The sequence below is a fragment of the Mytilus galloprovincialis genome, chromosome 5, assembly GCF_965363235.1.
Source record: "Mytilus galloprovincialis chromosome 5, xbMytGall1.hap1.1, whole genome shotgun sequence".
Lineage (NCBI taxonomy): Eukaryota > Metazoa > Mollusca > Bivalvia > Mytilida > Mytilidae > Mytilus > Mytilus galloprovincialis.
In genome coordinates this window covers 35,035,432-35,051,838 of record NC_134842.1, presented here as the reverse complement: position 1 = coordinate 35,051,838, position 16,407 = coordinate 35,035,432, and the positions used below count along the sequence as shown (strand labels likewise).

General features: G+C 30.8%; 1 protein-coding gene across 9 annotated transcripts in view; it reads left to right on the top strand.

Annotated features, from left to right (window-relative positions):
• LOC143075698 (huntingtin-interacting protein 1-like) overlaps positions 1-14,684 on the top strand; it is a 45,592-nt gene extending 30,908 nt beyond the window's left edge. Inside the window, exons 19-34 of one of the 9 annotated variants that reach the window (XM_076251247.1) lie at positions 591-728; positions 2,212-2,454; positions 3,237-3,399; positions 3,760-3,849; positions 4,335-4,421; positions 4,739-4,846; positions 5,371-5,436; positions 5,906-6,084; positions 6,604-6,693; positions 7,307-7,369; positions 7,753-7,853; positions 8,267-8,496; positions 8,984-9,045; positions 9,527-9,640; positions 10,050-10,085; positions 14,294-14,684. In XM_076251247.1, the coding sequence (XP_076107362.1) occupies positions 591-728; positions 2,212-2,454; positions 3,237-3,399; positions 3,760-3,849; positions 4,335-4,421; positions 4,739-4,846; positions 5,371-5,436; positions 5,906-6,084; positions 6,604-6,693; positions 7,307-7,369; positions 7,753-7,853; positions 8,267-8,496; positions 8,984-9,045; positions 9,527-9,640; positions 10,050-10,085; positions 14,294-14,305 (1,782 nt within the window). In that variant the 3' untranslated portion in view covers positions 14,306-14,684. Of the gene's footprint in view, positions 1-590; positions 729-1,141; positions 1,184-2,211; positions 2,455-3,236; positions 3,400-3,759; positions 3,850-4,334; positions 4,422-4,738; positions 4,847-5,370; positions 5,437-5,905; positions 6,085-6,603; positions 6,694-7,306; positions 7,370-7,752; positions 7,854-8,266; positions 8,497-8,983; positions 9,046-9,526; positions 9,641-9,836; positions 9,880-10,049; positions 10,086-12,039; positions 12,497-14,177; positions 14,196-14,293 lie in introns of those variants that run through there. The other 8 variants (XM_076251248.1, XM_076251252.1, XM_076251249.1 and 5 more) reach the window with 8 other exon arrangements.
• Positions 14,685-16,407: the final 1,723 nt, after the last annotated feature.

Here is a 16,407-nt window from a genome sequence, read left to right as displayed (position 1 = left end):
AATTTGAACCAACCATTTTGTCAGAAAATTTACACTGGTTATATAGCAATTTGACAAACACCAATTCTGATCATTGAGAAGCTTAATATTCCTTTTACAACACAACGTAATTAAAACGTTTAGCTGACTTTACAGAGTTATCTCCCTGTAGTGTTAGGTAATACCTTAACTAATACAAAACTGATCCGATAGAATAGATAATTAAAACTAAATTAAGTTAGTTATTAACTTGTACCAGTTTCTTCCTTTACAATGAAAATCAAAAGCATGGCAATGTAATTCCTGTTACAAAAATGCATGGAAGTGATGGCTAGTGAATAGTATGAAAAAGATTTAGAAAAAATAAATAATAATCTGGTCTCAGACACTTGTAAATAAAGAGAGTTTTGTGTAGTTGTGATACTTTATTTTTTGGTTTCACAGTAATGAAAATGAATGTGAGCAGCTTGTTTCTGTTAGCTATGAACTAAAATGGTGAATCGTCTGTCATCTAATTAATTGGAATGGATCAGTCTGTTATTGTTCTAGTTTTTAATCTTTTATGCATTGTGTATGTGACTTGCATGCCATGTTGCATGTTTTTGATTTAGGAATCCAAATCAGAGATGGACCGAATAGAACAAGAGAGAAAGGTCATTCAGGAAAGTCTAAAACAAAGTGCTGACCAGACCTCGTCCCAGCTGGCCATGACAATGGCTAAAAATACAGACCTTCAAACAGATAAAGAGGTTGGCATGTTATATTGTGCATGGTCTTGATTCAGAATGTAAATGTGCATTAAAAATGCATGGTTTAGTATTGAGAAACCCCACACCCATGAATTAGATTTTGATGTGCATGTGACATTTTCTGCTGTTTCGTACCAGAAGCATGTTGTTACTGGTACCCTACAGCTATGTCTGATGTAACATGTGACATTATCAGCTGTTAGGTACCAGAAGCATGTAAATAATGGTACCCTACAGTAATGTCTGATGTAACATGTGACATTATCAGCTGTTAGGTACCAGAAGCATGTAGGTACTGGTACCCTGCAGCCATGTTTGATGTAACATGTGACATTATCAGCTGTTAGATACCAGAAGCATGTAGGTACTGGTACCCTACAGCTATGTCTGATGTAACATGCACATATTTACAGAATCCAGACTTAGTGAAGAACATGGAAGACATCCACATTGAGGTATATTTTAAAATGTTTATGGTGTTGTAAAATAAGTTGATGTTTCATTGTTAGACCCAATAAAGAGTGTATTGAAAATAAAATAAATGAGCATTGGGAAAAATACATGTAGAAATGATAAATTCAATTGATAACATTACTACAGACCTTTATCTATTCTTAAGGGTTCTGTCCTGTTTAGACCTGGTCAATTAACCAGTGTACTATGTTACTACAGACCTTTATCTATTCTTAAGGGTTCTGTCCTGTTTAGACCTAGTCAATTAACCAGTGTACTATGTTACTACAGACCTTTATCTATTCTTAAGGGTTCTGTCCTGTTTAGACCTGGTCAATTAACCAGTGTACTATGTTACTACAGACCTTTATCTATTCTTAAGGGTTCTGTCCTGTTTAGACCTAGTCAATTAACCAGTGTACTATGTTACTACAGACCTTTATCTATTCTTAAGGGTTCTGTCCTGTTTAGACCTAGTCAATTAACCAGTGTACTATGTTACTTATGTACATCTTCTATTTGTTTATAGCACATGTTTATATTTAACTTTAAAAGAAAAGTAACAAAATACTTGATTTACTACATCAACTGTGTTCAGCTATGATTAAGGAATATAAAAATTACTGACAATTTAGGTTACATTTCATTGTGAAGCATTGAGAAAAGTACTAAGCTATGCTCATACCAAAAGTCTATAAAAATCAAACTGGTATGAACATTGGGAGCAATACACTTTAAAAATGTAACTGATCTGAAACTAATTATTAAATGTAGTTATTTCAGTCTGACATATTGCATAGAGGTGTAGACTACCTGGAATAGTATTTACCTGAAGGATGCATTATTTAAAAACTATTTTGGAAACTTTAGGTGTGGTTTTTTAGAAACCACCATTTTAGTTAAAATTGCAGATTGTAGTGTAATCTTTTTACTAAGTACTAAATGTAAGTAAAGAAAATGAAAGATGCATTATTTTACATCTAGTTATTATTTGTAATAGGAAATTTTCAAACACGTAAATATCTTTCAGCATTTAGAAAATCAATTAAAGATGTTGGAGGACACTAAGTCTAGTTTAATGAACCAGTTACAAGCATCTGAAGAAGAATGTTCTAATCTGCAAACACAGTTAAATGAATTAGAGGATGAGAAAAGGACACAGGAGAGTTCTCTAACAGGGGAAATAACTACTTTACAACAACAATTTACAGCATTAAAAATAGAAAAAGAGTCTTCAGACACTGAACTTGATCATCAATTACAAGAGTTAAAGGTATGTGGATGTAATACCTCTTTTGAAAATAAAAAAATTGTCTTATCTCCATATGTTTAATTACATTTTTCAAAATCATCATATTCTATTGGTTTAGGGTAATCCAAATGAAAATGGAGTTGGAAGTATAAATTACATTTCCCATGCCATTTCGTTCTGCAAAGAAGTTTCTTACTAGCATGCTACACGGGTCCTAATTCAGCTTTAATATCTTCATGTATTTATACCCCGCTTTAAAAAAGGGGGGGTATACTGTTTAACCTCTGTCTGTCCTTCCGTCAGTCCGTCAGTCAGTCCGTCCGTCCCATGAATATTTTTCGTCGCATTTTTCTCAGGAACTACAATACAAGGATTTCTGAAATTTGGTTTCAGGGTTTATCTAAGTCAGCTATACCGTGTGATGCGTTTTCAGATTGATCACTCGACAACTTCCTGTTTACCGAACACTTGTATGATTTTACACATGATAGCCAAGTTGAAAATTTTCGTCACATTTTTCTCAGGAACTACAATACAAGGATTTCTGAAATTTGGTCTCAGGATTTATATAAGTCAGCTATACCGTGTGATGCGTTTTTAGATTCATCACTCGACAACTTCCTGTTTACCGAACACTTGCATATTTTTACACTATTAATATTATCCACTTGCGGCGGGGGTATCATCAGTGAGCAGTAGCTCGCAGTTTCACTTGTTTATTTTTCTTACATAAGTATGTGAAATAAATTATGAAATATCAGACACTAGCTCTCAGATGTAGCAATGTTTATTTTATTTTCTAGACAAAATTGGAACAAGAAATGTCAGACAAGAAATCCTTAGAACAACAGCTTAAACAACAGATATCAGATTTAGAATCCAGACTGAGTCAAAGTCAATCAGATAAACAAAACACAGAACAAAAACTATCAGGAGATATAGATTTGATACATAAACAATTATTGGGTAAGTCTGGCTATTTCCATTTTAGGCAAGAATTTTCTGTGTGTTTATTGTTCATATGGATATCAAAGTAGAATTCATCAAGGTGAAATTTGTTTATGTTTGCATGGCAAGGCATGTTTATATATTATGTTTTATATTAGCTTGCTGATGCCTGTTAGTTAACATGAAAATTTGAAATATTATCCAGAAATAAGATTTCTATTAAATAAGTTTTGATTGTCAATGTTGAATACGGGTCAAGTCAAGTACTTTACAAAGAATTTTCTGTTTTGAATGAGATATTATAATTCTCAGGTCAAATAGTTGCATTTCATTGAACACTTGTTAGTTGTACCATCATTTAGATACTTTTTCTTACAGATGCGTCTATAAAAGAGGGCAAGGTCATTATACAAGATGCTTTAGATCAGTTTCAAAATCCTACACACATAGCTGTGAAATGTACAGCAGGTAAGTAAATGTAACAGGGCTTTAATTGCTAACATCCACTTCATTTGAACTTTGATTAATAGTTGTCTCATTTGCAATTAGCATTAAATACTATATCTCATTATTTTTATGCCCCATTTATGGGCATTTTGTTTTCTAGTCAGTGTGTCCGTTCGTTCGTCTGTCTGTTTGTCCGTTCGTTTGTCCCGCTCTATGTTAAAGTTTTTGGTCGAGTTAGTTTTTGATGAGGTTGAAGTCCAATCAAATTGAAATTTAGTACACAAGTTCTTTATAATATGATCTTTCTAATTTTAATGCCAAATTAGAGATTTTACCCCATTTTAACAGTCCACTGAACATAGAAAATGATAGTGCAGATAGGGCATCCGTGTACTATGGACACATTCTTGTCATGTTTATTTGTATGATAATTTTCTTGATAGTTTGCAATAAAACCAAGTACATGTATTGTCTGTGTACTGTAATGACTATTATTTTGTGTTTAGAATTCTTGTTAATGAGAACAGAACCAGTGCTATCTAGTTTGGAAATGATCAAAGGAATGCAGGGAAAATATAATGGTGACAGAACAGGTATACAGTCAACATTAAGATGAATTGTAAAAAAATATTAAAAGCTAAACTTTCAACAAAAGATTGAATACTAAAGAACTTCACAATCAATTAAACTATTTCTGCTCCGTGTAAACTAAGAAAATATTGTCCATTTGGTTGAAATTAAATGTCTATATTTTCAAATTGACAAGTGATTGAAAAATTATGAAAAGTAGTCATAATTTCAAAATTAAAAGGATTAATTTTAATCATCTGTACTTTGAATGTCATTAAACATATATCTTTCAACTATATGAAAGTTTCACTGTATAAATGAAACAATATTATCATTTCAGAGTTGGCCAATCTTGTTAAAACAATCACTGGATTTTCACATCACTTTGGAGACTGTGTGATTCATGGTATTGCTACAACACATTCAGCTAACCTTGAAGCTGGTGAAGGTAAGACTTGACAATTTTTTTTAGTTTTTTCTGCATCAGGGAAAAACAAGGGTCCACAAATAAAAAAAGTGTTTAATGATTTTTTTTCTGATAAAACTATGTAAATAAGGGATCATGCCTTTTAAAAGTGTTTAAGTCTTAATCTGATGTTATGCATAAACATGCTCACACTGTTACCAAAATCTAGAATAGTTTGGTTATACAAAATCCCAATATATTGTTTTCATTGTTGCTATAATAATAAAGTATGTATTTTGGAGGTATTTGTGTTGTTAGATCTATTAAAAATATATTAGTGTAGTTCCTTTAAATGCATGAATTTGTGAAGTGTTCACAGTTAATTCTATTTCTTTGAATAATGAAACAGTTAGCGAAATAGATATCAGAATGGTACCCAAAGTGTTAAAGCATTGATTGACTGTAAGGAGCATATTTTTTCACTTTGATATTTCTTATAGTAAGAACTATATCAAATTGACTTTAAAAAAAGATTCAATGAAATATAATTGCTCTTCATATTGCAGAGTTAGGTAATGCTTGTAGAGAAGCTGGTGAAAGTGGACTTAAGGTGCTTGATACATTAGGACAAGGTAAATACATGTTAGATTGTAAATAATACATGGAAAATTCATATCAAGCCTTAAAATAGTGTACTTGATTCCTACTTAAGTTTTGTTAAGAATTAACGTATGTTATATTAAGGACTACTGCCTACAAGTCATAATTTGCTATTATTTTCCTTAGTCAACTGGTCTAATGAATTTGTAATCCTTGAATTTGGTGAAATGAAAATTGAAGCCATTATAACTTATATCCCTACAGACGATGGGGTTCATGTGTTAGAGAAATTATTACAAAATTGATTGATTCATAATAGTGAAGGAGTAATAATTGAAATAGTAAAGTCTGAATTAGAAACTGTGCACAAAGCTACCAGTGATTACTTTGGTAGTACAAATGTAGATGGATGTACCTAAAATGTAAATTATTACCAGACATTGATCTATCTTTTCAAAGATATATCTCATGTTTCTCATTTTGAATGTAAACATGTTGCAGGTGCTAGCATAGAATCTGATGTTAACCATGCTGTACAGTGTGTAAAGAAAATGATAACACTGGCAGAAGATCTGGTTCCCAAGTCTGTGGAGATCAAAGAGAAGGAGATTGGGGACCTTGTCGATACAGAGATGCAGTCCACTACATCAGCTATTGAGATGGCTGCTAGAAGAATAGCTGTAAGTAGGAAAGAGTCTTTGAGGTGGACTAAAGATGTGGGTGATCATCAATGAGACAGCAACCAAACAAAAAATTATGAATAATTGTACAGAAATGTCAATGAGAAGAGTTTTATTTTTACCTGTTATCTTCTTTGTTGATATAAAGATAAGAAGATTTGGAATGATTGCCAAAAGAAACTCTCCATTAAAGACCAAATGAAATAGAAGTAAAAATCTATAGATCACTGATTGGCCTTCAACAATAAACAACTGGAAGGCATTGACAGTATTGATTTGGACAAGAAGTAACATTGTAAGCAATACTGTAGATTCATTTATTTTCGTGGTAGTCAATATCGTTGATATTTGATTTCATGGTATGATGAAAGTCTACACACATTCCTATTGTAGATTTGTATTTTGTTGATTGTTTAAATTAGTTGTTCACCTGACCAATGAAATCCATGACAAATTGGTATGTGACGAATGATAATGAACCTACATGATAACATTTAGCTGTATTATTATGTTTTTTAGGAAATGTTGGAGAAGACAAGAGAAGCGACAAGTGGTGTAGAATTGAAAGTAAACGAGAGTATACTAGACTCTTGTACTAGTCTTATGCATGTAAGTATATGTAAATACTATCCATAGGTTAAGTTATTTTGATTTCAAAAGTTTGAATTTGATTTTGATTTTACTTAGACAAAATCCTGTCAAGTCTGTATATATTTGACATTGTTTAGCTATTTGTATTCCCAAGGCAAAAATGAAGTCACCAAATGCTTGATAAGGTTTCCATTATCCCTAATACAGATTCAAAATGAAGCAGATTTAAGAATTTTAGAACGTAGAACGTCATACAATGATCAAAACCCATACCATACAGTAAGCAATAGGCACAGACTTGAAAAAATGTACCACAATAAAACAACCTGACTGATGAACAAAATAATAAATGGGGAAAAAAATATGACAGACAAACGACAGTCTTGGGACCAGCATATATAGACTGGGGTCCTGTTAGATATGTTTATGAACGCTTCCCCGGTAAGCTTCTCTTTAACCTTGTGTTACAGCACAACTAAGAAGAAGTAAAAATCTGTTGCAAATTTACCTCATTTTCAGTTTTCTTTTGATAAATTGGAATAAGTGACTATGCTTCAAAACATTACCTGCAAACACAACACAATATTCTTATTATATTTAAAAAATTGTATGACAAATGTATTAATTGTAGGCAATACGAATATTGATAGAAAGATCAAGAGATTTACAGAAGGAAATAGTGGCACAGGGCAGGGTGAGAAATACACATTATTATTTAGAGCCATTAATGCATATCATTTAGACTTTTTTTTTAATGGAAGATGACAACAATACTGTAGTACATTAGCATCGATGTAGCAGTTATTTGTATTTATTTATTGATTGTAAAAAAAAGTATTGTTCTTCAAAGGATTTTTTTATTTTCTGTAACTTTTAATCTCACTATTTTGAAATTAAAAAAATGACTCTAACATAAATCATTTTTGTTTTGAGACATAATACTGTGTTAAAATTCATGGCAGTACAGATGGGAGAGCATTAAATTGGTACCTATACACAAATTTTACCACATTCTATGATTATTGAAGAAGTCTTTCTTATTTATACCACCTCATCTTATTAAATATTGTTTTATAGGGAACATCAACAGAAAAAGAGTTTTATAAGAAGAATCACAGATGGACAGAAGGATTGTTATCAGCAGCTAAAGCTGTAGGCTGGGGAGCCACAGCATTGATGTAAGTTATTTTAAATGACAAGATATAATATTTATTGTAAACCAAGTATATTCTGGATTAAGGTGGTACATAATACTACAGGGAGATAACTCACATTCTTTTGTTAAGGAATTGTTAAGCATTTCAATGATCAATATAATTTTTTGTCAAACGTTATATATCAGATGAAATATTTCCGATAAAGTGTCATTCAATTTTTTGATTTTTCTTTTTTTTTGTCAAAGGGTCAAAGTTAGTATTTGTCAAAGTTTTATGAAAATTAAACAATCCAAATTAATTTTAGTCAAGGTATTTGGTACCACCTTAACCTTAATCTTATTAATGCTCATAAGCACATTTTGGAAGCTAAAAATTGTGATAATAAATGCATGCAAAAATTTCTAATTAACAGTAGAATTATTGAATATTTACAGGGAAGCTGCAGACAAGGTAGTGAGGGGAGAAGGGAAGTTTGAGGAGTTAATTGTCTGTTCTAATGAGATTGCTGCAAGTACAGCTCAACTGGTTGTTGCCTCAAAGGTCAAGGCTGATAGGAGAAGTAAAAAACTAACTTCATTATCAGAGGCATCCAAAGGGGTGACTGAAAATACTGGAAAGGTTGTGGGATCAGCGAGGGAGGGATCACAGATTATTGAAGAACGAGGTAATGGTTTTGTTTCAATAATATTAAGATTCAGAATTTATATTGCATTTTGGATACATTATTGTTTCGGATATAGCTGATTGGTCAGAGTGGTCCAGTTTTTATTTTAATATGTGGACATTGAATTTGTTTACAGAATGAAGTTTACTTGCTAAATAATTCATTAAGTGGATGTTAGTGATTACAAAAATATTAGATTGTACAATAGACCACACTAGCCACCAGTAATTGACTCATCGGAAAAATTTAATGTACAAGGCAAACAACAACAATAACAAATTGTGTAGATAAAACTTGTTTATGTAAAAACATTCCTCGTTGCCTATCTAAAATATTGGTTACTGTAGTTTAAATCTGTATGTAACATTATCTTCAACAAAAGCCAAATTTTCCCCTTGATTTGTTGAAAACATGATTTAAACAGTGTTGATGCAGTTTTGATTAACAGTTTACATATTTTGTTATCATTGATTATTTTATTTTATAGGCCTTATGGATTTCTCCAAACTTTCACTGATGCAGACTAAAAAGAATGAGATGCAGTCCCAGGTATGTAAATACTGTGTATAATTGTATTTTAATTTGGATTACAAGAATAACTAAATGGTTTCTTGGTTAAACTCCTTAAAACCACCTATTAGATAGTTCTGGAAATATTCCTAATCTGCCCCTAAACTGAGAATAAATCAACCCTATTGTATGTTTGTAGAAAATGATCGATGATTGGATCAACCCATAGGAATTATATTGATTTTCTTGTTTAAACAGTTTAAGTCCATATGAGATACAATATAGAGTCCAATCTTAAGGTGTGCATTAAACACAGAGTAATATTCTAAAATTTTAAACAAAGAAATCAGTGTCAATTCAGGTCAGGAAATTAAGGGAACATAAGCCCCTCCCCCACCCCCACCCCCACCCCTATATTGACAAACATCCAACATTTATTTTTATCCATATTAATAAAGTTACATCAATTTGTTAATTAATTAATACCCAATTTAGATAATTCAATTTTACACTTTTATAGGTGCGAGTACTTGAGTTAGAAAAGGAACTAGAAACGGAAAGGTACAAACTTGGAGAAATCAGAAAGAAGCATTATCAACTGGCCGGGGCGAGTGAAGGCTGGGATGAGGAAGAGGTAAGGACTTCAAATTAAATACTTTCCCTTTTGTCAATCTATTCTTATAACTTGAGGTAGGTAGTAAGAAAAATATGAAACAAGATTTTAAAATGTTAAAATGAGCTTGTTAAAACTTCAGTTTTACTCAAATTGAAATTTGGAAGAAAAAGTTGTATACCTGTAAGAAAAATAACTTATAAATTGATTAATGTAGATAAAACCCATCAATAAAAAGAAAACTGCATTGTGGAAATAAGGTAGGAATTGTATTATCATGAAAGTTTGAAGTCTTTGAGAACCTATGATCACGTTTATTCAGGTTGTAAGACTATAACTACACTTCTTTGTTTAATTACAATCCTGTCAAAGTTCTGTTAAATCATTTGTGTGCTGTGACAAAGAGCTAATATGACATGCTTCACTTCAGGACCAAGAGTGTGACACTGAATCACCAAGGCAACCAGTGAGTCACTGCACTGTTTTAATGTATTAAGAATATTCATGGCTGTTAAGACTTTAAAAAACTATGCATTTATTTTGAATTTTAATGAAAATAAATTTCAAATGTTGGTTTGGAAGAAAATGAGCCATGGATATTGTACAACACCCTAATTACTAAAACATATCTTTCTTACTGATGTCACATGTTATTGTTTTGCTTATTTCCACCAATCATGATGCAGGATTTCTTCAAAGTTAGATTTTCCACTCTGAGATGCCCAAATAGGATTTTTGGGAGCTACTGCTTCATTTTTAATCACGCATACAATTTGCTTCCAAAGACAAGAACTAATCTGTTTATAAGTTTGGCTTAGTATACACTATAGTTAAAGGCTGACCCCTATGTAATTGTGTTTAAAATAGAACATGACCTTCAGCCTGATCAGTCAAAGAAATAAGTGAATCTAGAAAAGAGAGAAAAAAATGATTGCATCATGTATTGTGAGGAAATACATGTACCCTGTTTTACATACTAATAAAATTAGGATAGATAAGCTAATTACTTTAGAAGACTTTCAAGACATGCAGACTTCACTTCATCTCAAATTTTATTGTTTAAAAAATATATGTATTATTATATGAATTTAATGCTACATTAACATTTACCTCTGCATTTTAGTTAGTTAGTCAGATTTCTGGTTATTTCTTAATAAATGTATGACTGAATATATAAAAAAAATATTAGCATTAATGTTTATGTATAAATATCTGCCTTATCAGCCCTCAAAGTAGCTTCTGAAATGAAGTTGCCAACTGGCCACCAGACATGAAAATTTAGTGGCCAACTCAAAATTTCAGTGGCCAGGAAATAATTTCAGGTCGCCTACATTTTTTTCTAGCTAAAAAACCTTTGTGAAATAAAGTAGTAAGTTTTTGTTTTTATGCTGTCGAGGGTAAAAATAGTCTGTATAAATCAACCACATGATTTATTTTATTTGATTACATTGTACGTTTTATGACAATCTGCGACGTTTATCGGTAGTTGGAAGCCTCAGTCTAGTAAAATTCTCATCAGATTTGTGCAGAAGCACTGGTGATTGCCCCATTAGTCAAGTGAATACCTGAAATCGTTAGCGAAATAGCTGGTATGTTATTGAATCGATGAGAACAAGTTACAAAATTGGTGCCGTCCTTGTTTCATCTGTTTATTGACGAAATTGAGAATGAGGCTCGACCATGTGCTTTCAATAAACACAAGCTATAAATAAATGCCAATGGTTTTCTTTCTAACAGCATGTTATAGTCAAAGTTGTGACTGACTGCTAAAATACGAAGACAGATAAATCTGTATCATTTGCTTACAAATGACCTACAATTACCTTGCAATAAAGCGCTGACAAGATCAAGCTTAAATCTAAAAGTCGCTTAAAATACAATATAAATTTGTGTTACTGTCAAGCGATCAGAAAACCTGACTCGGATCAGGGCAAAATTTCCGAAATTTACGGTCGTCAGGTCTTCAATGTTCTAATGGCCCAAATGGAGACCAGTTATGAATGGTTAGTCCCCAATCAGCTTTTTAAGTGGCCCAGTCGACCATTTCATTAGTCTACATTGAGGGCTGCTTATATGAAGTTCCAATGCTCAATATGTGTATATATTATGTATGACATAAAACAACTTTTTTTATGATTTAAAATTTTTCCAATGTTACAATGAACTTTTCATTTAAAAAGAGACATTATTTATATGTGTTTACTTGAACAACATTTTCACTTATCTTATAATTTGTGCATGGTTTTATCATTATTTTGTGCAATCCTTTGAAATATCAGGTTGATATTCTTGGTAAATTTTGCATTTAATTGTAGAGATTTCATAAAAGGTCCTTAAATATATTACTATGTAATTTCAAAGTGTGTCATTTCTTGACAAAAAGATAACAGAACTACAGATAACTTGTTTTACATTTTAAGGGTACCCCATCACCACCACCATTGGAGTTTGATCCATTTATGTAGCGGGTAAAACAGAACTGTCCATTTGTTCTGGGTAAGACAGGCATGTCTGTCTTGGTTTCAAATATTTTAGTTAAGCATATTACTAAAAACAGCTTGAAAATGTTTTCTTTGTGTTGCATTAAGCATGGTTAAAGACATTAGGTGTTTACCAACAGTATTTAAAAGTAAACTCTTAGATCAATAGCAGGCATGGATTCAGTCCCCCCCCTTCCTTTCCTCAACTAAAAAAGAAGTGTTATAAAGATAAAATTACAGCAATATTTGGGTAAAAATAAGGTCCTCTTATACCTTATTCTCATCAGTGCCTCCCCCTCAAATCCTGGATTTGCATCTGCATAAGTACAATACGTATCAAGCATCTGTGTGTGTATAATGTTAAATTCTGAAAAACCAGGTTGTTGCTGGAAATTATGAATTTTATCTTTTGAAATTTGGAATTTTGTTAGTTTAGTGTAAAAAAAATTAGCAGATTGTCATTATGGAAAAATATCTTACATTTGAATTTATCTAGTGTACCTGTAGTTTGATCTATAGTAAACTGATTATGTTCTTTCTTGGGACTTTATTTGTAGAATAGTCTTTACTAACTATAAGATGAATAAAAAGCCAGATCAAGAGCAATTAAAACAAAAAATGAGTCAAGATTTTAATCTAAAAGACAGGGAGTACCATAAAACTTTAAAAGTAGAATTTCAGATACCTTAAAAAAAGAAATACTGTAAATTCATTTATTTTGTATGTACCAATTGTTGAATGGTAGAGTAAAATCTATTTTTACAGACATTTGATATATGCTAACTCGAGGAAACTTGTTGAAAACTACGATTGAGAGTTCACCATGCATGAGAGTTAGTACAGAGTGAACAATAATGAATAAACAATAAAGAATAGCAGGCTTTCAAAAGTTTGGCTTTGAGCATTATGAAAAAAATGCAATGTATAGAGAGTTTCTGAGAGCATGATCTGGATGAAAGTAGTCAGCCTGTTTATAGTTTTAATTGTATATTGAAGACAGTTTTAATTTTAAATAACTTTCAGAAAACCAGCTGTATTGCCTGTCACTGTGCACACCTTTTTCTTGACTACATACTTAATAATGAATTTGGTTTTTATTTTGAAAAAAATTGGTTATTTTTTCAGTAAACTGGAAATTACTAAGCATCAGTTTAAATTAATATAAGTTAACACCATTGTAACTTATTAAGCAGCAATAATAGTGGAATTCAGATAATTGTTATCATTTTAAGCCATATTCTTTAATTCATTTCAAGTCGAGTAACACAGATGTTTTCCTTGATGTTTATTTTATAAAGTTGTTTTTTACTTTCTATTTGATTATTTTAAACATTCATATCACATCTCCTTATATTTTTTTGAACCTGGTTCCATGCAATGTTTTAAGTAGGAATGAGTAGAAAGCTCACATTATTATTTATGGTAATCTCAAAACAACATCTTTTGTATTCACAGAAGTAGACAGAATCATTTTATAACACTAATCTTGAACTTGGCCTTTTTCCAAAAAAAAGGAATGCTGATGGCCCAAGAACAGTTATTTCGTAGTGCATTTTTTTTATACAATAAATTCAAATTAAAAAAATCGCACCTGCTCTGTCTCAAAAATATTTTTACAGTGTAGTGTACGGTACTACTAGTGGGACAAATAATATCAAAATTATAGAAACTTCTACCAGCTCTAACTCAAAATATTGACAACTCTGTGTTAAGGGGGTCTAAAACTCAGTTTGACAGCTTCAGAAGTAATAAAATTTGACCTTTTTGAACCGGACCAAATCACTACTTTACATAAAGATTCAGCACCCAAATTTTTTTAACATGTAATTTCATCCCCCTACTTAATATTTCATGCATTAAATATCAAGAAATATATTGGAAAAGTGTACCAAATTAAAAATCCAAGTTATACACTGTTCACACTAGGGACTATATTCGTAGACAACGAAAACCAAAAGACGATAACTGTGTCCTTGGACCTGATGTTGTATATCGCTGTAATCTTGAACTTGATCTTTTTCAGACAGAAATAAACCTGATGTTTTATTGCACTGTAATCTTGAACTCATCTATTTCAGACAAAGAAGTAAACCTGTTGTTATATAGCACTGTAATCTTGAACTTCATCTTTTTTAGACAAATAAGTAAACCTGATGTTGTATAGCACTGTAATCTTGAACTTCATCTTTTTCAGACAAAGAAGTAAACCTGATGTTGTATAGCACTGTTATCCTTGGCTCTTATCACCAAGCTAGCTAAATGTTGTGTCCTGTCGCAAGTTCGGAGAACTAAAACGGGTTCCAGCTTATATGCTTTGGTGACCAGTACAGTTGCTATGGAAACCATTAACATATCAAATGTTTGATATTGTATTTTTGTGGACCAGCAAATAAAATGATTTGGTTTTAACGCTTTTATTAGTGGTAGCTATGTTTATATAAACAAACTGGAACTTTTCTAGCATTTTCGTTTGTTCACTGCTAGTAAGTGTGCTGATTAGTGTGTTTTAAGGATTTGATATTTATATGTTTTATCAAATAAGTGTGTGAATTTAGAATGTGAACTGTATGAAAGAGTATGCATGTCTATGTCTATGTTACATATATATATATTTACACTTGGTTAATTGATTTAATAAATGAAGTATATACAAGTATAATTTGAGGGTGCAGGTCCATTTCCTTAGATGCAGTCATCACCTAATAATATTTTATGAAAGTTGTATGATTATTTTGTTTACTTTCTGTCTCATGGTATTCTCTGTCTATTCTCAGAATAAAGTACTTCATAGTTTAGATATGATTACATAGTCAAAATATGATAAAATGGTAAATTGATATGATTACAGTAAAAAAATATGATTACAGAGTGAATTGATATGATTACATAGTCAAAATATGATTACATAGTCAAAATAAGATTACATAGTAAAAAAAATATGATTACATAAAAAATAAATATGATTACATAGATATTATTTTTATATTTTGTTGCAGTTTGTTTTTAATTTCATTATATCTATTTATATCTTAATATATTATGTTTTATTGTTGACATTTTTAATTGATTATGATGGTAGTCATAAAAAAGGCAGATTTGAAATGTAAAAAGGTATAAAGATAGTCAGTTTTTTTTTCTATATAATATTTTGTTATTTTCTTAAAGTTTTTGTTAAGCTGTTTATCTAACATAAGTGAGTGACCAATTTATTAAATATTATTGTATCATGATAATAACTGTTATGACTTGTTCTATTCTGGATACACATCAATCCATGTGCAAGAAACTAATTCATTTCAATATTCCAAGTAACCAGATCATGTTCAATTAATGACATCAGGGCATAAAGATGATTTATTATGGACTTCCTTTTTGAATTTTCATCGTTTTGAATTTTCATCGGAGTTCTGTATTTTTTTTAATTTACTTTTTACAGAACTAATTTTTTTTTAATGTTCAATATGACATCAAAGATTATTGATTACTAATTAAAATTTCATTGTGTGCTCTATTGACAAGTGCTAACAGCATTTTTGGTGTCAAATTTCTAGTCACTAGAAAGGAAACGTGTAATATTTTATATTTTCTATGGCATTGTTATTTGTTTTGTAGATTACAGATAATTTGTTTTGTAACTCCTTTACCCTTTATGAATCTCAATTTATTCTATATATATGAAGTGATCAGTAATTGATTAAATTCAAATCCTATTAAATAAAGTCTGGTGAAAATTGGTCCCTTTTTAAATTATGAAAATTTAAGATGAATAATATTCTCCCAAGACGAAAGCATCTGTTATAAGTTAAAGCTTAGTATACATAAGTTTTCAAATGAAATATATAGAATAAAGAAATTATAGCACATCTTATAACATAATATGTTCCATTAAATCATAATCATGTAAATCATAATCATGATTTGGTTGTTGCTATATTTACATATTATACATTTTCCTTTTACTATTTGTAACAGCTACATGTATCATATTATACATTTGTACCAACACAAATAAAGATGATCAAATCCTTCAATCGAATTAATTAAGAATACACACATTACTGAAAGCTATATTATGTGAAATTTTGATTCAATGGATTTTTCAGAATTAAAATAATAATGCCATCATTTACAGATACATTTTGTAATTGAAAAGAGTTTACATGGAATAAAATTTTTAATTAAAAATTCTGCACATATTCAGACAAAGTTTTGCTATGTTTTCCATCCTACATGTCAAGAATCATTGTAAAATGTTAGCTTACATTTTTGACTCTCTATGAATTTCATACAAGAAGTATTACACATGAA